At 49.6% G+C, this 24,990-nt stretch overlaps 1 protein-coding gene across 1 annotated transcript in view; it reads right to left on the reverse strand.

Annotated features, from left to right (window-relative positions):
• Positions 1-24,990, reverse strand: part of pex5 (peroxisomal biogenesis factor 5) — a 64,002-nt gene that overhangs the window by 16,734 nt on the left and 22,278 nt on the right. Inside the window, exons 9-12 of the mRNA XM_085976706.1 lie at positions 16,633-16,776; positions 15,491-15,561; positions 13,795-13,989; positions 2,185-2,350 (exon numbers count right to left, since the gene is read on the reverse strand). Of these exons, the coding sequence (XP_085832832.1) occupies positions 2,185-2,350; positions 13,795-13,989; positions 15,491-15,561; positions 16,633-16,776 (576 nt within the window). The remainder of the gene's footprint in view (positions 1-2,184; positions 2,351-13,794; positions 13,990-15,490; positions 15,562-16,632; positions 16,777-24,990) is intronic.

Genomic DNA, 24,990 nt, shown 5'->3' on the forward strand with positions numbered 1-24,990 from the left:
GAGAGAGAGCGAGTCAGAGAGAGCGAGTCAGAGAGAGTCGAGTCAGAGAGAGAGAGAGAGAGCGAGTCAGAGAGAGAGAGCGAGTCAGAGAGAGAGAGAGAGCGAGTCAGAGAGAGAGCGAGTCAGAGAGAGAGAGCGAGTCAGAGAGAGAGCGAGTCAGAGAGAGAGCGAGTCAGAGAGAGAGCGAGTCAGAGAGAGAGCGAGTCAGAGAGAGAGCGAGTCAGAGAGAGAGCGCGAGTCAGAGAGAGAGCGAGTCAGAGAAAGAGAGCGAGTCAGAGAGAGAGAGAGCGAGTCAGAGAGAGAGAGCGAGTCAGAGAGAGAGAGCGAGTCAGAGAGAGAGAGCGAGTCAGAGAGAGAGAGAGGGAGAGCGAGTCAGAGAGAGAGAGCGAGTCAGAGAGAGAGAGCGAGTCAGAGAGAGAGCGAGTCAGAGAGAGAGAGCGAGTCAGAGAGAGAGAGCGAGTCAGAGAGAGAGAGCGAGTCAGAGAGAGAGAGAGAGCGAGTCAGAGAGAGAGAGCGAGTCAGAGAGAGAGCGAGTCAGAGAGAGAGCGAGTCAGAGAGAGAGCGAGTCAGAGAGAGAGCGAGTCAGAGAGAGAGAGCGAGTCAGAGAGAGAGAGCGAGTCAGAGAGAGAGAGCGAGTCAGAGAGAGAGAGAGAGCGAGTCAGAGAGAGAGAGCGAGTCAGAGAGAGAGCGAGTCAGAGAGAGAGCGAGTCAGAGAGAGAGCGAGTCAGAGAGAGAGCGAGTCAGAGAGAGAGCGAGTCAGAGAGAGAGCGAGCGAGTCAGAGAGAGAGCGAGTCAGAGAAAGAGAGCGAGCCAGAGAGAGAGCGAGTCAGAGAGAGAGAGCGAGTCAGAGAGAGAGAGAGCGAGTCAGAGAGAGAGAGAGCGAGTCAGAGAGAGAGAGAGCGAGTCAGAGAGAGAGAGCGAGTCAGAGAGAGAGAGAGAGCGAGTCAGAGAGAGAGAGAGAGCGAGTCAGAGAGAGAGAGAGAGCGAGTCAGAGAGAGAGAGAGCGAGTCAGAGAGAGAGAGAGCGAGTCAGAGAGAGAGAGAGCGAGTCAGAGAGAGAGAGAGCGAGTCAGAGAGAGAGAGCGAGTCAGAGAGAGAGAGCGAGTCAGAGAGAGAGCGAGTCAGAGAGAGAGAGAGCGAGTCAGAGAGAGAGAGAGAGCGAGTCAGAGAGAGAGAGAGAGCGAGTCAGAGAGAGAGAGCGAGTCAGAGAGAGAGAGAGCGAGTCAGAGAGAGAGAGAGCGAGTCAGAGAGAGAGAGAGCGAGTCAGAGAGAGAGAGAGCGAGTCAGAGAGAGAGAGAGAGCGAGTCAGAGAGAGAGAGAGAGCGAGTCAGAGAGAGAGAGAGCGAGTCAGAGAGAGAGAGAGAGAGCGAGTCAGAGAGAGAGAGAGCGAGTCAGAGAGAGAGTCAGAGAGAGAGAGAGCGAGTCAGAGAGAGAGAGAGAGCGAGTCAGAGAGAGCGAGTCAGAGAGAGAGAGAGCGAGTCAGAGAGAGAGAGAGCGAGTCAGAGAGAGAGAGCGAGTCAGAGAGAGAGAGCGAGTCAGAGAGAGAGCGAGTCAGAGAGAGAGCGAGTCAGAGAGAGAGAGAGCGAGTCAGAGAGAGAGAGCGAGTCAGAGAGAGAGAGCGAGTCAGAGAGAGAGCGAGTCAGAGAGAGAGCGAGTCAGAGAGAGAGCGAGTCAGAGAGAGAGAGCGAGTCAGAGAGAGAGAGAGCGAGTCAGAGAGAGAGAGAACGAGTCAGAGAGAGAGAGCGAGTCAGAGAGAGAGAGCGAGTCAGAGAGAGAGAGAGAGAGCGAGTCAGAGAGAGAGAGAGAGCGAGTCAGAGAGAGAGAGAGAGCGAGTCAGAGAGAGAGAGAGCGAGTCAGAGAGAGAGAGCGAGTCAGAGAGAGAGAGCGAGTCAGAGACAGAGAGAACGAGTCAGAGACAGAGAGAGCGAGTCAGAGACAGAGAGAGAGACAGAGAGAACGAGTCAGAGACAGAGAGAATGAGTCAGAGACAGAGAGAGCGAGTCAGAGACAGAGAGAGCGAGTCAGAGACAGAGAGAGCGAGTCAGAGACAGAGAGAACGAGTCAGAGACAGAGAGAACGAGTCAGAGACAGAGAGAACGAGTCAGAGACAGAGAGAGCGAGTCAGAGACAGAGAGAGAGACAGAGTTGTGGGACGGAGGAGAGGGGGAATCCGATGCTCTCTTACATTCGGCCTGACGCTGAGGGCCGTGTTAAAACAATCCACAGCCTTGTCGAACTCTCCACTCAGGTTGAAGAGTACGCCCAGCCCGCACTGCACGTCAGGGTCGATGTCCCCAGGGGTGCTCTGCACCGCGTGGAGGAACAGGTCCTTCACTTCACTGAAGAGAGAGCTGCCAGAAACAGAGAGACAAACTGAGACACAACACCAGCACTACACCACTCCAACTGGCCGCAGTGCCCCCTTTTAATCTTTGAGATTAAAAGAAGAGGCTTATAATGTTGTAAAAAATAGTAGTAAGCCTAAGGATTGGGCGAGCTTTAGAAACCAGCAAAGGGTGACCAATAAATTGATAAAAAGGGAGAAAATAGAATATGAGAGTAAGCTAGCAAGAAATATAAAAACAGATTGTAAGAGCTTCTACAAGTATATAAAAAGGAAACGAGTAGCAAAAGTTGGTCCCTTAGAGGCTGAGACACGTGAAATTATGATGGGGAATAAGGAAAGGCAGAGACTTTAAACAAATATTTTGTATCTGTCTTCACAGTGGAAGACACAAAAAGCACACCAAAAATAGTGGGGTACCAAGGGGCTAATAAGAGTGAGGAACTTAAAGTAATTAATATCAGTAGAGCAAAAGTACTAGAGAAACTAGTGGGACTAAAAGCCGACAAATCCCCTGGACCTGATGGCCTACATCCTAGGGTTCGTAAAGAGGTGGCTGCAGAGATAGTGATCTTCCAAAATTCCCTAGATTCTAGAAAGCACGGTGGCATAGTGGTTAGCACTGTTGCCTCACAGCGCCAGAGACCCGGGTTCGAATCCGGCCTCGGGTGACTGTCTGTGTGGAGTTTGCACATTCTCCCCGTGTTTGCGTGGGTTTCCTCCGGGTGCTCCGGTTTCCTCCCACAGTCCAAACATGTGCGGGTTAGGTTGATTGGCTATGATAAAAATTGGCCCTTAGTGTTAGGGGGGATTAAATACATGGGGTTACGGGGATAGGGCTTGGGTGGGATGGCTGTCGGTGTAGGGACCGGGTGCTGGGGTTTGGATGATCAGCCGTGATCTCGTTGAATGGCGGAGCAGGCTCGAAGGGCCGAATGGCCTACTCCTGCTCCTATCCTCTATGTTTCTATGTCCCAGCGGATTGGAAGGTAGCAAATGTAACCCCGCTATTTAAGAAAGGAGGGAGAGAGAAAACAGGGAACGACAGGCCAGTTAGCCTGACATCAGTCGTTGGGAAAATGCTGGAATCCACGGTTAATGAACTGGTAACAGGGCACTAAGAAAATCATAATGTGATTAAGTAGAGTCAACATGGTTTTATGAAAGGGAAATCGAGTTTAACAAATTTATTGAAGTTTTTTGAGGATGTAACTAGCATGGTAGATAAAGGGGAATCAGTGGCTGTAGTATAGAAACATAGAAGATTGGAGCAGGAGTAGGCCATTCGGCCCCTCGAGCCTGCTCCGCCATTTAATGAGATCATGGCTGATCATCCAAATTCAGTACCCTGTCCCTGCCTTTTCCCCATATCCCTTTAGCCTTAAGAAATATATCTAACTCCTTCTTGAATATATTTAATGAATTGGCCTCAACTGCCTTCTGTGGTAGAGAATTCCACAGGTTCCCCACTCTCTGGGTGAAGAAATTCCTCCTCATCTCTGTCCTAAATGGCTTACCCCTTATCCTTAGACTGTGACCCCTGGTTCTGGACTCCCCCGCCATCGGGAACATCCTTCCTGCATCTAGTCTGTCTAGTCCGGTTAGAATTTTATAAGTTTCAATGAGATCCCCTCTCATTCTTCTAAACTCCAGCGAATATAAGCCCAATCGACCCAATCTCTCCTCATACGTCATTCCTGCCATCCCAGGTATCAGCCTGGTGAATCTTCGCTGCACTCCCTCCATGGCAAGAACATCCTTCCTCAGATAAGGCGACCAAAACTGCACACAATACTCAAGGTGAGGTCTCACCAAGGCCCTGTACAACTGCAGCAAGACATCCTTGCTCCTGTACTCGAATCCTCTCGCTATGAAGGCCAACATACCATTTGCCTTCTTAACTGCCTGCTGCACCTGCATGCTTACCTTCAGCGACTGGTGCACAAGGACACCTAGGTTTTGTTGCACTTCCTCTTCTCGCAATCTATTGCTGTTCAGATAATAATCTGCCTTCCTGTTTTTGCCACCAAAGTGGATAACCTCACATTTATCCACATTATACTGCATCTGCCCAATCACCCAACCTGTCCAAATCATACTGGAGTTTCTCTGCATCATCCTCACAGCACACATGCCCACCCAGCTTTGTGTCATCTGCAAACTTGGAGATATTACATTTAGTCCCCTCGTCTAGATCATTAATATATATTGTAAATAGCTGGGGTCTTAGCACCGATTCCTGTGGTACCCCACTCGTTACTGCCTGCCACTCGGAAAAAGACCCGTTTATTCCAACTCTTTGCTTCCTGTCTGCCAACCAGTTCTCTATCCTTACCCCCAATCCCGTGATTTAACTTTGCACGCTAATCTCTTATGCGGGACCTTATCGAAAGCCTTCCGAAAGTCCAAATACACCACATCCACTGGTTCTCCCGTATCTATTCCATCAGTTACATCATCAAAAAATTCCAGTAGATTAGTCAAGCACGATTTACCTTTTGTAAATCCATGTTGACTTTTCCGATCCTGTCACTGTTTTTCAAGTGCTCTGCTATTACATCTTTTATAATGGACTCTAGCATTTTCCCCACTACCGATGTCAGGCTTACCGGTCTATAATTCCCTGTTTTCTCTCTACCACCTTTTTTAAATAGTGGGGTTACATTAGCTACCCTCCAATCCATGGGAACTGTGCCAGAGTCTATCGAATTTTGGAAGATGACCAGCAATGCATCTACTATTTCTAGGGCCACTTCCTTAAGTACCCTAGGATGTAGATTATCAGGTCCTGGGGATTTATTGGCCTTCAATCCCTTCAATTTCCCCAACACCATTTCCCTACAAATACTGATTTCATTCAGTTCCTCCCTTTCATCAGACCCTATGTTCCCCGACATCTCTGGGAGGTTATTTGTGAAGACAGAACCAAAGTATGTATTTAATTGGTCAGCCATTTCTTTGTTCCCCATTATAAATTGCCCTGATTCTGACTGCAAGGGACCTACGCTTGACTTCACCAATCTTTTTCTCTTCACATATCTATAGAAGCTTTTACAGTCAGTTTTTATGTTCCCTGCAAGCTTACTCTCATACTCTATTTTCCCCCTCTTAATTAATCCTTTTGTCCTCCTTTGCTGAATCGTAAACTGCTCCCAATCCTCAGGTATGCTGCTTTTTCTGGCCAATTTATATGTCCTCTCCTTGGATCTTATGCTATCCCTAATTTCCCTTGTTAGCCACGGTTGAGTCACCATTTTTGTTTTATTTTTATGCCAGACATGGATGAACAAATTCTGTAGTTCATCCATGCGATCTTTAAATGTTTGCCATTGCCTATCCACCGTCAACCCTTTAAGTAATGTTCCCCAATCCATCCTAGCCAACTCGTGCCTCATACCATCGTAGTTTCCTTCATTTAAATTCAGGACCCTAGTCTCTGAGTCAACTACTTCACTCTCCATCTTAATGAAGAATTCGATCATATTATGATTGCTCCTCCCCAAGGGGCCTCGCACAATAAGATTGCTAATCAATTCTTTCTCATTACATAATACCCAGTCTAAGATGGCCTGATCTTTAGTTGGTTCCTCGACATATTGGTCCAGGAAACCATCCCGTATACACTCTTGGAATTCCTCTTCCACAGTATTGTTACTAATTTGGTTAGCCCAATCTATATGTAGATTAAAGTCACCCATGATAACTGCTGTGCCCTTATTGCACGCATCTCTAATTTCCCGTTTAATGCCATCCCCAACCTCAGCATTACTGTTTGGGGGTCTGTGTACAACTCCCACTAACGTTTTCTGCCCCATGACATTTCTCAGCTCTACCCATACAGATTCCACATCATCAGAGCTAATATCCTTCCTTACTATTGTGTTAATCTCCTCTTTAACCAGCAATGCTACCCCACCTCCTTTTCCTTTTTGCCTGTCCTTCCTGAATATTGAATACCCCTGGATGTTGAATTCCCAGCCTTGGTCACCCTGGAGCCTTGTCTCCGTAACCCCAATTATATCATATCCGTTTACATCTATTTGCGCAGCTAATTCATCCACTTTGTTACGAATGCTCCTCACATTAAGACACAAAGCCTTCAGGCTTGTTTTTTTTTAACACTCTTAGTCCTTTTAGAATTATTATTTGCTGTGGCCTTGTTTGATTTACACCCTTGATTTCTCTGCCTTCCACTTTTGCTTTTCTCCTTCCTGTCTTTTGCTTCTATCCTTGCTTCCCTTTCCCTGCACAGGTTCCCAACCTGTATATTTGGATTTCCAGAAGGTATTCGATAAGCTGCCACATAATAGGTTGCTCTGCAAGATAAGGGCTCATGGGGTTGGGGGTACTGAATTAAAGGATCAGCCATGATCTCATCGAATGGCGGAGCAGGCACGAAGGGCCGAATGGCCTACTCCTGCTCCTATCTTCTATGTATCTATGTATTAGCATGGATAAAGGATTGGTTAACGGACAGAAAACAGAGAGTAGGGATAAACGGGTCATTTTCTGGTTGGCAGGCTGTAACTAGTGGGGGGCTGCAAGGATCAGTGCTTGGGCCTCAGCTATTTACAATAAGAACATAAGAAATAGGAGCAGGAGTAGGCCAATCGGCCCCTCGAGCCTGCTCCACCATTCAATAAGATCATGGCTGATCTGATCCTAACCTCAAATCTTCTATCACTCTGAATCCACCCGAACCCATGTGATCTCCCAGGAGAGGCGAAAAACCAGATAAAAGACCCCATGGCCAATTTGGGAGAAAAAAAATCTGGGAAATTCCTCTCCGACCCATCTAGGCGATCGAAATTCTTCCAGGAGATCACTCTGTCCCTATATTTTCCACAGTACTTACCTTCTGTAAAGGCGATCTCCACCCCAGCCAGGAACAGGAATAAAACCATCTCCTGAAATCTAACCCAGAATTAGAACACAGTAGGAGCAGAACCAGGCTACATGGCCCCTGGGCCCACTCCACTACCCACAGGGCCATTACCATTCCGAACCTAGACTCATGTCTGTGTGGAGTTTGCACATTCTCCCCGTGTTTGCGTGGGTTTTCTCCGGGTGCTCCGGTTTCCTCCCACAGTCCAAAGATGTGCGGGTTAGGTTGATTGGCTATGATAAATTGACCCTTAGTGTTAGGGGGATTAAATACGTGGGGTTACAGGGATAGGGTGGGATATGTGTTGGTGTAGGGGTTACAGGGATCGGGTGGGATATGTGTCAGTGCAGGCTCGATGGGCCGAAATGGCCTCTATCTGCACTGTGGGGTTTCTGTGATTCTGTGATGTCCAATTTCCTGCCATATTAATGACTTAGATGAGGGGGCCGAATGTAATGTATCCAAGTTTACTGACGATACAAAGCTAGGTGGGACAGTAAGTTGTGAGAAGGATGCAAAGAGGCTGCAAAGGGATATAAACAGGTTAAGTGAGTGGGCAGTAAGGTGGCAGATGGAGTGTAATGTGAGGAAATGAGGGGTTATTCACTTTGGTAGGAAGAATAGAAAAACAATATTTTTAAATAGTGAGAAACTATTAAATGCTGGTGTTCAGAGAGATTTGAGTGTTCTCGTACAGGAAACACAGAAAGCTAGCATGCAGGTACAGCAAGCAATAAGGAAAGCAACTGGCATGTTGGCCTTTATTGCAAGGGGATTGGAGTATAAGAGTGAGGAAGTCTTGCTCCAATTGTACAGGGCCTTGGTGAGACCACACCTGGAGTACTGGGCACAGTTTTGGTCTCCTTATCTGAGGAAGGATATACTTGCCTTGGAGGCGGTGCAACGAAGGTTCACTGGATCGATTCCTGGGATGGGAGGGTTACCCTGTGAGAGATTGAGCCGATACTCTCTGGAGTTAGAGAGTATGTTCAAGGCTGAGACAGATAGATTCTTGGACTCTAGGGGAATCAAGGCATTTGGGGGTCGGATGGGGAAGTGGAGTTGAGGAATGGTGGAGCAGGCTCGAAGGGCCGTATGGCCTACTGCTGCTCATAGAAACATAGATGATAGGAGCAGGAGTAGGCCATTCGGCCCCTCGAGCCTGCTCCGCCATTCAATGAGACCATGGCTGATCATCCAAATTCAGTACCCTGTCCCTGCCTTCTCCCCATATCCCTTGATCCCTTTAGCCTCAAGAAATATATCCAACTCTTTCTTGAATATATTTAATGAACTGGCCTCCACCGCCCTCTGTGGTAGAGAATTCCACAGGTTCACCACTCTCTGGGTGAAGAAATTCCTCCTCATTTCAGTCCTAAATGGCTTACCCCTTATCCTTAGACTATGACCCCTGGTTCTGGACTCCCCGGCCATCAGGAACATCCTTCCTGCATCTAGTCTGTCCAGACCTGACAGAATTTCATAGGTTTCGATGAGATCCCCTCTCAATCTTCTAAACTCCAGTGAGTGCCAAACTATAGAACATCAGATCATATCTTCACCCTACAGACCCTAATTGACAAACACGTTCATCAAAACAAAAGCAAAATCTACGCATGCTTTATAGATTTTCAGAAGGCTTTCGATTCCATCTGGCACGACGGTTTATTCCTGAAACTTATCGAAAGCGGGGTAGGGGGAAAAACATATGATGTAATTAAATCAATGTATACAAACAACAAATGTGCAGTTAAAATTGGAGACAAACAAACAAAATACTTCCCACAGGGGCGGGGGGGTGACGCAGGGCTCGCCCATCTCACCGACACTCTTTAATATTTACATAAATGAATTGGCAAAACGACTTGAACAATCTACAGCACCCGGCCTCACCCTATATGAATCCAAGGTTAAATTCCTCCTCTATGCAGATGACCTGGTTCTGCCGTCACCAACTAAAGAGGGTCTACAGCAGAACCTGGATCTGCTGGAGTCGTTCTGCCAGACCTGGGCCCTGACAATAAATCCCCAAAAGACCAAAGTCCTTGTGTTCCAGCAAAGATCCAGACATCAGGGACCCAAAATAAATTTCACACTAGGAACAACCAAAATTGAACAAACCACTAACTACACATACTTGGGCTTAAAAATCAGTTCTACGGGAAATTTTCATCTGGCTCTGAATGAACTGAAAGAGAAAGCAAGAAGGGCTTTCTATGCCATTAAAAAATCAATCCAAATAGAAATCCCAATTAGCATTTGGCTCAAAATGATCAAATCAGTAATTGAACCAATTGCACTCTATGGCAGTGAGGTGTGGGGACCGCTAACACAACAAGAATTTGCAAAATGGGACAAACATCCAATTGAGATCCTACATGCAGAATTCTGTAAAAGTATCCTCCGGACTCAAAGGAAAACCGTAAACAATGCATGCAGGGCAGAACTAGGCCAATATCCATTAATAATCACTATCCAAAAAAGAGCCACCAAATTTTGGAAACACCTAGAAATGAGCAACCCCCAATGCTATCATTACGAAGCCCTGAAATGCCAAGAGAGGACCATAAAGAAGAATACCCTCAGTCAACTAGTCCTGGGACTCAGTGAAGTAACTACTAACAATAACCAGCCCCAGGACAGTGACAGCGTAACACAAAGAATTCGACCCAACACAATCGCCGCTAAGCAAAAGGAAAAATATCTGTCATATTGGGCAGAAACAACAAAAACCCAAAGCAAACTCAATTGCTACTTGGCCCTAAACAGACAATACAACATGGCTGATTACCTGACCAGGGTAAAGGATAGCAAAATGAGAAAAACCTTGACAATGTACAGACTTAGTGAACATAGCCTGGCGATCGAAAAAGGTAGACACAGGCAGACCCGGCTACCAAGAGAGGACAGGATATGCTCTCACTGCAGTCAGGGAGTGGTGGAGACAGAGATGCACTTCCTCACAGCGTGTAGAAAATATCAGGGCATAAGGGAGAATTTCTACCCAAAATTCACAAAAATATGCCCGGAATTCAGAAATTTGAATGACGACCAAAAACTCCCATACCTACTAGGGGAAGAGAGAAATTGTGTAACCTTAGCGGCACACTATGTTACAGCTTGCCATAAACAGAGGGACAACCACTAAATATAAGAAAAGAGTATATAAAAATTATATGAATGTATATTTATACACTCAGGGATATATCTGTTTGTACACTGTATGGATAGATCTGTATTTTTGTGTACAACCATGAATGTTTTTCGATGCTTTGGCAACATAAGATGTACCTTGTCAAGCCAATAAAGCGATTTGAATTGAATTGAATTGAGTATAAGCCCAATCGACACAATCTCTCCTCATATGTCATTCCTGCCATCCCAGGTATCAGCCTGGTGAATCTTCGCTGCACTCCCTCCATGGCAAGAATGTCATGGAGGGAGTGCAGCGAAGATTATTATGTTCTAGTCCCCTTACACTCCCATCAAAGCCCTTCCCTCTAGTCCCCTAACACCCCCATTGAAGCCCATCTCTCTAGTCCCCTAACTCTCCCATCGAAGCCCATCCCTCTAGTCATAATAATGTTCCTAATTATTATGTTCACTCTGTGCCTGGGCTCACACAAGGAGAATAGAGCGTCTGGGTGAGGTGCGAGAGGGGCATCCGGGAGAGTTAGGGGACTAGAGGGATGGTCTTCGATGGGAGTATTAGGGGACTAGAGGGAAGGGCTTTGATGGGAGAGTTAGGGGACTAGAGGGAGGCTTCAATGGGAGAGTTGGGGGACTAGAGGGATGGGCTTCGATGGGAGAGTTAGGGGACTAGAGAAATGGGCTTCAATGGGGGTATTAGGGGACTAGAGGGAAGGGCTTTGATGGGAGTGTAAGGGGACTAGAGGAATGGGCTTCGATGGGAGAGTTTGGGGACTAGAGGGATGGGCTTCGATGGGAGAGTTAGGGGACTAGAGAGATGGGCTTCAATGGGAGTGTTAGGGGATTAGAGGGACGGGCTTTGATGGGAGAGTTAGGGGACTAGAGGGAGGCTTCAATGGGAGAGTTAGGGAACTAGAGGGATGGGCTTCGATGGGAGAGTTAGGGGACTAGAGAGATGGGCTTCAATGGGGGTATTAGGGGACTAGAGGGAAGGGCTTTGATGGGAGAGTTAGGGGACTAGAGGGAGGCTTCAATGGGAGAGTTAGGGGACTAGAGGGATGGGCTTCGATGGGAGAGTTAGGGGACTAGAGGGAGGCTTCAATGGGAGAGTTAGGGGACTAGAGGGATGGGCTTCGATGGGAGAGTTAGGGGACTAGAGGGATGGGCTTCAATGGGGGAGTTAGGGGACTAGAGGGATGGGCTTCGATGGGAGAGTTAGGGGACTAGAGGGATGGGCTTCGATGGGAGTTAGGGGACTAGAGGGATGGGCTTCGATGGGAGAGTTAGGGGACTAGAGGGATGGGCTTCGATGGGAGAGTTTGGGGACTAGAGGGATGGGCTTCGATGGGAGAGTTTGGGGACTAGAGGGAGGGCTTCGATGGGAGAGTTAGGGGACTAGAGGGATGGGCTTTGATGGGAGAGTTTGGGGACTAGAGGGATGGGCTTCGATGGGAGAGTTAGGGGACTAGAGAGATGGGCTTCAATGGGGGTGTTAGGGGACTAGAGGGAAGGGCTTTGATGGGAGTTAGGGGACTAGAGGGAGGGCTTCGATGGGAGTTAGGGGACTAGAGGAATGGGCTTCGATGGGAGTTAGGGGACTAGAAGGATGGGCTTCGATGGGAGAGTTGGGGGACTAGAGGGCTGATCTTCGAAGGGTGAATTTTGAGACACGAGGGATGGGCTTTGTTGGGAGAATTCGGGGACTAGAATGATGGGCTTCAGTGAGAGTGCTTGGGGTGAGAGGGATGGGCTTCAACGGAAGGCTTAGGGAACTAGATAGATGGGCGTCGATGGGAGCGTTGGGGGACTAGAGGGATGGGCTTCAATGGGAGGGTTAGGGGACTAGAGGGATGGGCCTCAATGGGAGAGTTAGGCGACTAGAGGGAGGGCTTCAATGGGAGAGTTGGGGGACTAGAAGGATGGGCTTCGATGGGAGAGTTAGGGGACTAGAGGGATGGGCTTCGATGGGAGAGTTGGGGGACTAGAGGGATGGGCTTCGATGGGAGAGTTAGGGGACTAGAGGGATGGGCTTCGATGGGAGAGTTAGGGGACTAGAGGGATGGGCTTCGATGGGAGAGTTAGGGGACTAGAGGGATGGGCCTCAATGGGAGAGTTAGGGGACTAGAGGGATGGGCCTCAATGGGAGTTAGGGGACTAGAGGGAAGCTTTGATGGGAGAATTGGGTGACTAGAGGGATGGGCTTCGATGGGAGAGTTAGGGGACTAGAGGGATGGGCTTCGATGGGAGAGTTAGGGGACTAGAGGGATGGGCTTCGATGGGAGAGTTAGGGGACTAGAGGGATGGGCTTCGATGGGAGAGTTAGGGGACTAGAAGGATGGGCTTCGATGGGAGAGTTAGGGGACCAGAGGGATGGGCTTCGATGGGAGAGTTAGGGGACTAGAGGGATGGGCTTCGATGGGAGAGTTAGGGGACTAGAGGGATGGGCTTCGATGGGAGAGTTAGGGGACTAGAGGGGTGGGCTTCGATGGGAGAGCTAGGGGACTAGAGGGATGGGCTTCGATGGGAGAGTTAGGGGACCAGAGGGATGGGCTTCGATGGGAGAGTTAGGGGACCAGAGGGATGGGCTTCGATGGGAGAGTTAGGGGACTAGAGGGATGGGCTTCAATGGGGGTGTTAGGGGACTAGAGGGATGGGCTTCGATGGGAGAGTTAGGGGACTAGAGGGATGGGCTTCGATGGGAGAGTTAGGGGACTAGAACGATGGGCTTCGATGGGAGAGTTAGGGGACTGGAAGGATGGGCTTCGATGGGAGGGTTAGGGGACTAGAAGGATGGGCTTCAATGGGAGAGTTAGGGGGCTAGAGGGAGGCTTCGATGGGACAGTTGGGGGACTAGAGGGATGGGCTTCGATGGGAGAGTTAGGGGACTAGAAGGATGGGTTCAATGGGAGAGTTAGGGGACTAGAGGGATGGTCTTTAATGGGAGAGTTGGGGGACTAGAGGGATGGGCTTCGATGGGAGAGTTAGGGGACCAGAGGGATGGGCTTCGATGGGAGAGTTGTGGGACTAGAGGGATGGGCTTCGATGGGAGAGTTAGGGGACTAGAAGGATGGGTTTAATGGGAGAGTTAGGGGACTGGAGGGATGGGCTTCGATGGGAGTTAGGGGACTAGAGGGATGGGCTTCGATGGGAGTTAGGGGACCAGAGGGATGGTCTTTAATGGGAGAGTTGGGGGACTAGAGGGATGGGCTTCGATGGGAGAGTTAGGGGACCAGAGGGATGGGCTTCGATGGGAGAGTTGTGGGACTAGAGGGATGGGCTTCGATGGGAGAGTTAGGGGACTAGAAGGATGGGCTTCGATGGGAGAGTTAGGAGACTAGAGGGAGGACTTCGATGGGAGAGTTAAGGGACTAGAGGGGTTGGCTTTGATGGACTGAATTCGCTCTCCCTGCTCTTACTCTGAGAGCAGAGACCCAAAAGTCTTCGTGCCATGTGATGTGTCCACCTCGCCCTTCACCAGATGCGAGAACTTGGGGTTGTGCTTTAACCAATCGCGTAACGTCTCACAGGCCTGTTTCTGTAGGGATTCGTTGGTGAAACTCACAGCGAGTGCCATCAGTGCTGTTAGATTATCCGGTTTCAACTCCAGACACCTGGAAAACAAACGTAATCAAGAACGGGATAGAAGGAAAAGAGGTAAAGCAGGAAGAGGTGGTTAAAAACACAGAGCCATGGACAGGGTTGTGCTGAAACACACTCCAATCCAAGCCTCCAGTGTCAGCATTGAGCACTCCCAGGGCAGGTACAATACAGAGCTCCCTCTACATTACCCTGACAGTGTACCCCCACTTTATACCCAGTGTCAGCATCGAGCACTCGCAGGGCAGGTACAATACAGAGCTCCCTCTACATTACCCTGACAGTGTACCCCCACTTTATACCCAGTGTCAGCATCGAGCACTCCCGGGGCAGGTACAATACAGAGCTCCCTCTACATTACCCTGACAGTGTACCCCCACTTTATACCCAGTGTCAGCATCGAGTGCTCCCAGGGCTGGTACAATACAGAGCTCCCTCTACATTACCCTGACAGTGTACCCCCACTTTATACCCAGTGTCAGCATCGAGCACTCCCAGGGCAGTTACAATACAGAGCTCCCTCTACATTACCCTGACAGTGTACCCCCACTTTATACCCAGTGTCAGCATCGAGTGCTCCCAGGGCTGGTACAATACAGAGCTCCCTCTACATTACCCTGACAGTGTACCCCCACTTTATACCCAGTGTCAGCATCGAGCTCTCCCAGGGCAGTTACAATACAGAGCTCCCTCTACATTACCCTGACAGTGTACCCCCACTTTATACCCAGTGTCAGCATCGAGCACTCCCGGGGCTGGTACAATACAGAGCTCCCTCTACATTACCCTGATAGCGAACCCCCACTTTATACCCAGTGTCAGCATCGAGCACTCCCGGGGAAGGTACAATACAGAGCTCCAACTACATTACCCTGACAGCGAACCCCCACTTTATACCCTGGGTCAGCATTGAGCACTCCCGGGGAAGGTACAATACAGAGCTCCCTCTACATTACCCCGAGAGTGTACCCCACTTTATACCCTGGGTCAGCATTGAGCGCTCCCGGGGCAGGTACAATACAGAGCTCCCTCTACATTACCCTGACAGTGTACCCCCACTTTATACCCAGTGTCAGCATTGAGGACTCCCAAGGCAGGTACTATACAGAGCTCCCACTACATTACCCTGACAGTGTACCCCCACGTTATACCCACTGTCAGCATCGAGCGCTCCCAGGGCAGGTACAATACAGAGCTCCCTCTACATTACCCTGACAGTGTACCCCCACTTTATACCCAGTGTCAGCATCGAGCACTTCAGGGCAGGTACAATACAGAGCTCCCTCTACATTACCCTGACAGTGTACCCCCACTTTATACCCAGTGTCAGCATCGAGCACTCCTGGGGCAGGTACAATACAGAGCTCCCTTTACATTACCCTGACAGTGTAGCCCCACTTTATACCCAGTGTCAGCATCGAGCACTCCCGGGGCAGGTACAATACAGAGCTCCCTCTACATTACCCAGGGGAAGATTGACCCGGCTGTGACCCCCACCGTGACGTTCGGCCTTACCTGCGGAGAGCGCTGATGGCTGCATGCTCTTGCTCGTTCTCTGCTTGTGTCGTCCCCAGGCGCTGCCAGGCCTGAGGGGGCAAAGAGACATAATATCAAAGGCTAAAAAACAGGTGCTGGAAATAAACCCGAGAACAGCCTTAAAATGCCCAGCCCTTCCCTGATCGCCAGGTACACTTTCACGAGTCAAAAGATCGTGGGTTCGAGCCTCAAAGCCAGAGATTCGAGCCCCGTAATCCCAGGCCCTGCACTCCCCGGTTGTCCAGTACTGAGGGAGCGCTACACTGTCGGAGAGGCAATACTGAGGGAGCGCCGCACTGTCGGAGGGGCAATACGGAGGAAGCACTGCACTGTCGGAGGGGCAGTACTGAGGGAGCGCTACACTGTCGGAGGGGCAGTACTGAGGGAGTACTACACTGTCGGAGGGGCAATACTGAGGGAGCGCCGCACTGTCGGAGGGGCAATACTGAGGGAGCACTGCACTGTCGGAGGGGCAGTACTGAGGGAGCGCTACACTGTCGGAGGGGCAGTACTGAGGGAGTGCTACACTGTCGGAGGGGCAGTACTGAGGGAGCGCTGCACTGCTGGAGGGGCAGTACTGAGGGAGTGCTGCACTGTCGGAGGGGCAGTACTGAGGGAGCGCTGTACTGTCAGAGGGGAAATACTGAGGGAGCGCTGCACTGCTGGAGGGGCAGTACTGAGGGAGTGCTGCACTGTCGGAGGGGCAGTACTGAGAGAGCACTGCACTGCCAGAGGGGCAGTACTTAGGGAGCGCTGCATTGCCGGAGGGGCAGTACTGAGGGACTGCTGTACTGTTGGAGGGGCAGTACTGAGGGAGCGCTGTACTGTCAGAGGGGAAATACTGAGGGAGTGCTGCACTGTTGGAGGGGCAGCACTGAGGGAGCACTGCTGTGTCAGACGGGCAGTGCACTAATAAACAGATGACCTTGTCATTATCACATTGGCTGTTTGTCGGAGATTATTATGCGCAAATTGGCTGCCACGTTTCCTACATGACAACAGTGACTGGACTTCAAAAAAATTGACTGTAAAGCCCTATGGGACATCCCAAGGTTATGGAAGGCGCAATAGAAATTCGAGTTGTTTCCCTCCCTGCCCCGCACCCTCCATCTTTGCCTCACCTCCATGTGTTGGTTGTCTTGTTGCACAGCAGCCTCAAAGAGCAGCACCGCGTTGGGAAGGTCTCCCTCCTGCAGTCTCCGCAGGCCCTCCTCGTAGGGGTGTGGGTGCTCCTTCATCGGATTCTCCTCCTCAAACTTGTAACCCTGAGCGGGGAAGGCAGAACCGAAGGAAGCAATGAAATAGGGCGAATAGTACAGCTGGCCGTTATCTCAAGGAACATCAGAACAGGAGTAGGCCTATTTAGCCCCCTCGAGCCTGTCGCCATAGGAACAGGAGTAGGCTCGTTCAGTCCCCTTCGAGCCTGTCGCCATAGGAACAGGAGTAGGCCCGTTCAGTCCCCTTCGAGCCTGTCGGCATAGGAACAGGAGTAGGCCCGTTCAGTCCCCTTCGAGCCTGTTTATACAGGAACAGGAGTAGGCCCGTTCGGCCCACTCGAGCCTGTTGCCATAGGAACAGGAGTAGGTCCATTCAGCCCACTCGAGCCTGTTTACACAGGAACAGGAGTAGGCCCGTTCAGTCCCCTTCGAGCCTGTTTATACAGGAACAGGAGTAGGCTCGTTCAGCCCCCTTCGAGCCTGTCGCCATAGGAACAGGAGTAGGCCCGTTCAGTCCCCTTCGAGCCTGTTTATACAGGAACAGGAGTAGGTTCATTCAGCCCCCTTCGAGCCTGTCGCCATAGGAACAGGAGTAGGCCTGTTCAGTCCCCTTCGAGCCTATTTACACAGGAACAGGAGTAGGCCCGTTCGGCCCACTCGAGCCTGTCGCCATAGGAACAATAGTAGGCCCGTTCAGTCCCCTTCAAACCTGTTTACACATGAACAGGAGTAGGCCCATTCGGCCCACTCGAGCTTGTTTACACAGGAACAGGAGTAGGTCCATTCAGCCCCCTTCGAGCCTGTTTACACAGGAACAGGAGTAGGCCCGTTCAGCCCACTCAAGCCTGTTTACACAGGAACAGGAGTAGGCCCATTCAGCCCACTCGAGCCTGTCGCCACAGGAACAGAAGTAGGTCCATTCAGCCCCCTTCGAGCCTGTTTACACAGTAACAGGAGTAGGCCCGTTCAGCCCACTCGAGCCTGTTTACACAGGAACAGGAGTAGGCCCGTTCAGCCCACTCGAGCCTGTCGCCATAGGAACAGGAGTAGGCCTGTGCTGCCTTCCTTTAGGAATTTATGTTAGTTTTCCAGTTAATTCAGGGGTTTGAGTAATTTGGGTCGATTTCCATTGTGTGCCACCACCTAGTGGATATTTGGTACCTAGCAAGTGCAGTAAAGTGCAGTAAAGTAAACTACTGTATATCACAGACCTGCAGCCACACATGGTCTGGGAAGTTATTTTCTTGTTACGCTCCGGCCTTGGACACTATTTGTCTGTAAGTACTTGAGAATGTTATAGATGAGTAGTGTACACTATATTTTGCAGAAAATGTTTAGTTTGTAGCTTTTCTCTGTAAGCAAACTTACACAGCTAGCCGTGAAGTGCTCGCTCTCTGTCTAGCTGGTTAACTTGTAGCTGTATTTGATGCACTATGTACAGGGCTAATTTAAAGTGAATGTAAGAGAATGCCTTTCAGTTTGCTAAATGTATATTCACAGTAAGCTGTGTTTCCACGTGTTTTGGTAAGTTACATGCCAAATGTACTGTGTTGCTCAGGCTTACCTAAATTTATGTATGTATATCAGTTATGTGCTTGTGTACTAATGTGTGCTTCCATTTCTGTGTTGTATTTCAGTTTCACAATAAGAATCTTTCAGTAAAGTTTACAAGAAAAGTCAAGCCTTGTGATTTTTATGGGAAGATATCAAGTTGTTAGCTACCTGTCTAGCTCTGCATAGGAACGCGCTGCAAGGGCAGACTAAGGCCTGTTCAGTCCCCTTTGCGCCTGTTTACACAGGAACAGGAGTAGGCCCGTTCAGCCCACTCGAGCCGGTTTACACAGGAACAGGAGTAGGCCCGTTCAGCCCACTCGAGCCGCTTTACACAGTAACAGGAGTAGGCCCGTTCAGCCCACTCGAGCCTGTCGCCATAGGAACAGGAGTAGGCCCGTTCAGTCCCCTTCGCACCTGTTTACACAGGAATAGGAGTAGGCCCGTTCAGCCCACTCGAGCCTGTTTACACAGAAACAGGAGTAGGTCCATTCAGCCTCCTCGAGCCTGTCGCCATAGGAACAGGAGTAGGCCCGTTCAGTCCCCTTCGAGCCGGTTTACACAGGAACAGGAGTAGGCCCGTTCAGCCTCCTCGAGCCTGTTTACACAGGAACAGGAGTAGGTCCATTCAGCCTCCTCGAGCCTGTCGCCATCGGAACGGAGTAGGCCCGTTCAGCCCACTCGAGCCTGTCGCCATAGGAACAGGAGTAGGCCCGTTCAATCCCCTTCGCACCTGTTTACACAGGAATAGGAGTAGGCCCGTTCAGCCCACTCGAGCCTGTTTACACAGAAACAGGAGTAGGCCCGTTCAGTCCCCTTCGCACCTGTTTACACAGGAATAGGAGTAGGCCCGTTCAGCCCACTCAAGCCTGTTTACACAGAAACAGGAGTAGGTCCATTCAGCCTCCTCGAGCCTGTCGCCATAGGAACAGGAGTAGGCCCGTTCAGTCCCCTTCGAGCCTGTTTACACAGGAACAGGAGTAGGTCCATTCAGCCTCCTCGAGCCTGTTTACACAGGAACAGGAGTAGGTCCATTCAGCCTCCTCGAGCCTGTCACCATCGGAACGGAGTAGGCCCGTTCAGCCCACTCGAGCCTGTCGCCATAGGAACAGGAGTAGGCCCGTTCAGTCCCCTTCGAGCCGGTTTACACAGGAATAGGAGTAGGCCCGTTCAGCCCACTTGAGCCTGTTTACACAGGAACAGGGGTAGGCCCGTTCAGCCCACTCGAGCCTGTTTACACAGAAACAGGAGTAGGTCTATTCAGCCTCCTCGAGCCTGTCGCCATCGGAACGGAGTAGGCCCGTTCAGCCCACTCGAGCCTGTCGCCATAGGAACAGGAGTAGGCCCGTTCAGTCCCCTTCGCACCTGTTTACACAGGAATAGGAGTAGGCCCGTTCAGCCCACTCGAGCCTGTCGCCATAGGAACAGGAGTAGGCCCGTTCAGTCCCCTTCGCACCTGTTTACACAGGAATAGGACTAGGCCCGTTCAGCCCACTCGAGCCTGTCGCCACAGGAACAGGAGTAGGCCCGTTCAGTCCCCTTCGAGCCTGTTTACACAGGAACAGGAGTAGGCCCGTTCAGCCCACTCGAGCCTGTCGCCACAGGAACAGGAGTAGGCCCGTTCAGTCCCCTTCGAGCCGGTTTACACAGGAACAGGAGTAGGCCCGTTCAGCCCACTCGAGCCTGTCGCCATAGGAACAGGAGTAGGCCCGTTCAGTCCCCTTCGCACCTGTTTACACAGGAATAGGAGTAGGCCCGTTCAGCCCACTCGAGCCTGTTTACTTAGAAACAGGAATAGGTCCATTCAGCCTCCTCGAGCCTGTCGCCATCGGAACGGAGTAGGCCCGTTTAGCCCCTTGAGCCTGTTGCGCCATTCAAACCTCCCCAGCCTTTTGGGGGAAGAGAGTTCCAGATTTCCACTAGCCTTTGTGTGTAGAAGTGCTCCCTGACATCACCCCTGAACAGCCTAACACTAATTTTAAGGTAATAAAAACAGAAAATGCTGGAGATACTCAGCAGGTCAGGCAGCATCTGTGAAGCGAGAAACCGAGTCAACGTTTCAGGTCGATGACCATTCGTCGGAACTCATTTTAAGGTTGTGCCCCTTGTTCTGGCCTCCCATTACCAGAGGAACCAGTTTCTATCTACGCGATCAACTCCTTTAATCATCTTAAACACCTGAATTAGATCTGCCATACTCAAGGGTAATCAAGCCTAGTTTATGCAACCTGTCCTCATAATGTAAAGGGGAATACAGAGGGGATGGTGTTGGGAATACTGTATATACATTTGCTATGGTAGATTTTTCTTAAATGGAACAGAGGCAGAAACGTTAATTACACTGATATGGGAGGGATTTATCCTGTGAATATTCACTAACACTCAGTGCCCATTGAAGTTCCAATATACACAACCCATTCATAGACTAGTACAGCAGAGAAGGCCATTCGCCCATCGAATCTGTGCCAGCTCTTTCGAAGAGCAATCCAGTTAGTTCCACTCTTTCCCCATATCCCTGTAATTACAGGAAACTTTCGTTTAACCGGAGGTTAAATGTCCGGAAAGCTCTATCTACCTGCAAAATTCAGGAGCCGTTTCCTATAAGTTTTTTTTTACTTCTCGTTGCTTTTTTTTCCCCCAGTCAGGCTCTGCAAGGTCTAGCTGAAGCTGTTGCTTAGCTACAGAGATGCTTTTAAGCTGCGGCCGACTGTTTTGAAGCTGTTGCTAAGCAACAGGGTTTGTTGATTCACACGGCGCGCAAAAGCTCCGTATGTTTTAACATTAGCGCTGGTTTCTACGGCAGTTTTGATGGTACGGCACCAGCTCGGTCCCATCAGTGCCGGATACCAGAAAGTTTCCTGTATTTTCTTCTTTTAGCATTTATCCAATTCCCTTTCGAAGGCTACTACTGAGAATCTGTATCCACCACCCTATCAGGCAGTGCATTCCAAATCCTAACCACACGTTGTGGAAAAAAGCTTTCCCTCATCTCACCTCTGGTTCTTTTGCCAATCACTTTCAATCTGTGCCCTCTGGTTATTGCCCCTTCCAGCCAGTTTGCAGACGACACAAAGCTGGGTGGGCGTGTGTGCTGTGAGGAGGTTTGGACAGGTTGGGTGATTGGGCAGAAGCATGGCAGATGCAGTATAACGTGGATAAATGCGAGCTTATCCACTTTGGTGTCAAAAACAAGAAGGCAGATTATTATCTGAACGGCAATAGATTGGGAAAAGGGGAAGTGCAACGAGACCTGGGTGTCCTTGTGCACCAGTCGCTGAAGGTAAGCATGCAGGTGCAGCAGGCGGTTAAGAAGGCAAATGGTATGTTGGCCTTCGTAGCGAGAGGGTTTGAGTACAGGAACAAGGATGTCTTGCTGCAGTTGTACAGGGCCTTGGTGAGACCACATCTTGAGTATTGTGTGCAGTTTTGGTTGCCTTATCTGAGGAAGGATGTTCTTGCCATGGAGGGAGTGCAGCAAAGATTCACCAGACTGATACCTGGGATGGCAGGAATGACGTATGAGGAGAGATTAGGTCGATAAGGCTTGTACTCGCTGGAGTTCAGAAGAATGAGAGGGGATCTCATTGAAGCTTATAAAATTCTAACAGGACTGGACAAACTAGATGCAGGAAGGATGTTCCTGATGGTCGGGGAGTCCAGAACCAGGGGTCACAGTCTAAGGATAAGGGGTAAGCCATTTAGGGCTGAGATGAGGAGGAATTTCTTCGCCCAGAGAGTGATGAACCTGTGGAATTCTCTACCACAGAAGGCAGTAGAGGCCAATTCATTAAATATATTCAAGAAGGAGTTAGATATATTTCTTAAGGCTAAAGGGATCAAGGGATATGGGGAGAAAGCAGGGACCGGGTACTGAATTTGGATGATCAGCCATGATCGCATTGAATGGCGGAGCAGGCTCGAGGGGCCGAATGGCCTACTCCTGCTCCTATCTTCTATGTTTCCCTGCTCTGAGGAGAACAACCCCTGCTTCTCCAGTCTCTCCACGTAACTGTTTTGTGTTCCAACTCTTTTCTGACGAAAGGTCATCGACCAGAAGAAACCTCAACTCTGCTTCTCCCGCCACAGATGCTGCCTGGCCTGCTGAGTATTTCCAGCTTTTCCGGTTTTTAATTACCTTTAAATTAGAGCTAGGCCATTCAGGGGTGATTGTAGTGTATGTGCCTTTAAGAGCCCCCTGTGTACTATAATGCCGGTAATAGCCACTCGGGCTATATAAGCCTGTATATTGTGTTGTATCAGTTAGTTCCCCTCCAGACTTTGTTTAGTAAACACCTGTGAAACCAACTCCTGTCTTCAGTGTCTCTATTAACACACGGACACAACAGTGGCGAAGAATTGGAAACGGACTTACCTGCAATTCGGCAGCACCTCAAGGACATCGATTCCTCTGGCGTCCAAATTCGAAGGAAAGCAAGAAAAAGAATAAGCTGTGGTTTCACCAGCTAGCCGAGCTGGTGGCAGGTACTGCAATAATCCTTCCTGGGCGTCGGGCTGGGGCTCCAGCGGCTGGCTCTGCAGCTAGGCCAAGCAGCGAAGGCGGAGGCAAGCAGTAACAGACGGGGAGGGAGCACTCGGGAGACGGCCGGCGCTGCAAGCAGGTCGGCATTCAGGCCTAGAGAGAGAGTCCGGCGGGAACGAGTCTCCACCTGTAAATAAATAAATAAAAAGGGAAACCCGCGGAAAACAGCATTGTCATCGGCAGCAGCGGCGGGGAAGCGCCATATCTTTTCTGCAGAAAAGAAAGAAAAGCGCAGGAAGCGCCATTTTTTTTCCAGGATGCCTAAGTCTGGCAATATTGATGCTTTTGATAACGATATAGAGGATTGGACCACATATGAGGAAAGAGTGGAGGTATATTGCACCGCAAATGGAATAGAAAATGAAAAAAAAGCGTCAGTACTTCTAAATCTAATGGGCGCAAAGACATACCGGCTGTTACGAAACTTAATCACTCCAGCCAAACCAAAGGACAAGAATTTTAAAGAAATTGTTGATACCCTACAGGAGCACTTAAACCCAACACCGCTGCTGATAGCGGAACGATTCAAATTCTTAAAGAGGAATCAACACAAGAATGAAAGTAACGCTGATTACCTCACCGAATTAAGAAAGCTATCAAAGCACTGCCAATTCGGGGCAGGACTGGCAGATTCTCTTCGAGACAAATTCGTCTGCGGTCTCCTAAGTGAAGGAACACAGAAAAGGCTGCTTTCTGAGAAAGATTTAACACTGGACAAGGCTTTCAGTATGGCTGTATCATACGAAGCAGCCGCAAGAGGAGCTGCAGAGATACAACAAAAGACACAGGACTTCGGCACCCATGAAATGACACAGGGTTTCGAGAGATGTTATCGCTGCGGCAGATCCACCCATGACCAGAGGGACTGCTGGTTCAAGGACAAAGCATGCAGGCAATGCGGAAAGATTGGACACATTGCACGGGTATGCCGATCTGGACAAAAAAAATCCACGGACAAGAAAAAAAAATCAATAAAGAAAAGTACAGAAAGGTACAAATGATGACGGACAGTAGCTCCAAAGACCAGAAGAGCGATAGCGACTCCGAAAACAAGAGACTGAGCTGTCTCAAATTACATAATGTAATTGCCAAAGAAGATTACCAGACCATTTGGGTTACCCTCACGATAGCAGGGTCCCCAGTTAAAATGGAGCTAGATACAGGATCAGCTCTGACCGTCATAAATCGACGGGATTACGAGCGGCTATTCCCGCATATACCTTTAAAAGACACATCCGTTATCTTGAAAACATATACGGGGCAGAAAGTATACCCCAAAGGAAAAATAAGGGTGCCTGTTGTATACAACGGCAAGGAAATACAAAAGTTGTATTTATACGTTCTACAAGATGGTGGTCCACCGCTGTTGGGACGTGAATGGATCAGGAAGATACCTATAGACTGGCACTCCATTCAGGCACTGACGGTGACCAGTAAGGAAAAAAACGATGATGACGTCATACCTGAACGATTAAAAGACATCTTGGCCAACGCCAAAGAAGTGTTTCAAGAGAAACTAGGAACCTTGAAAGGCATCACCGCCTCAATAAAAGTGGAAGATGCGGCAATTCCCAAGTTTTTTAAGGCAAGACCGGTGCCATACGCAATTCGTCCAGCAGTCGAGGCAGAGCTGGAGAATTTGGAAAAGGCAGGCGTATTATCCAAAATAGATTGGAGCGAGTGGGCAACACCCATCGTCCCAGTCATGAAGAAAACATTGAATAATGATAAATCTGAAGAACAGAGAAAAATTCACATCTGTGGAGACTTCAAGGTGACTGTAAACCCGGTCCTTCACACGGTACAGTATCCTCTTCCGAGGATAGAAGATATTTTCGCCTCACTATCCGGAGGGAAACGTTTCACCAAAATTGACTTGGCACAGGCATATCTACAGATGGAGGTTGAAGAGGCCTCTAAAAAGTATCTCACGATAAATACACACAAAGGCCTGTACCAGTACAATCGACTGGTTTTCGGAGTAGCATCCGCTCCAGCTATCTGGCAAAGAGCTATGGAGCAAGTCCTCCAAGGGATTCCGGGGACTCAATGCTACCTAGACGACATCCTTGTAACAGGAGAAAACGACAACGAGCACCGTGCCAATTTGGAGCAGGTGCTCACTAGGCTGAGAGAACGGGGCCTACGAGCAAATCGCCCCAAGTGCGAAT

The sequence above is a fragment of the Somniosus microcephalus genome, unplaced genomic scaffold (assembly GCF_052327205.1).
Source record: "Somniosus microcephalus isolate GS21.2 unplaced genomic scaffold, FLI_Smic_1.0 unresolved_chr3, whole genome shotgun sequence".
Lineage (NCBI taxonomy): Eukaryota > Metazoa > Chordata > Chondrichthyes > Squaliformes > Somniosidae > Somniosus > Somniosus microcephalus.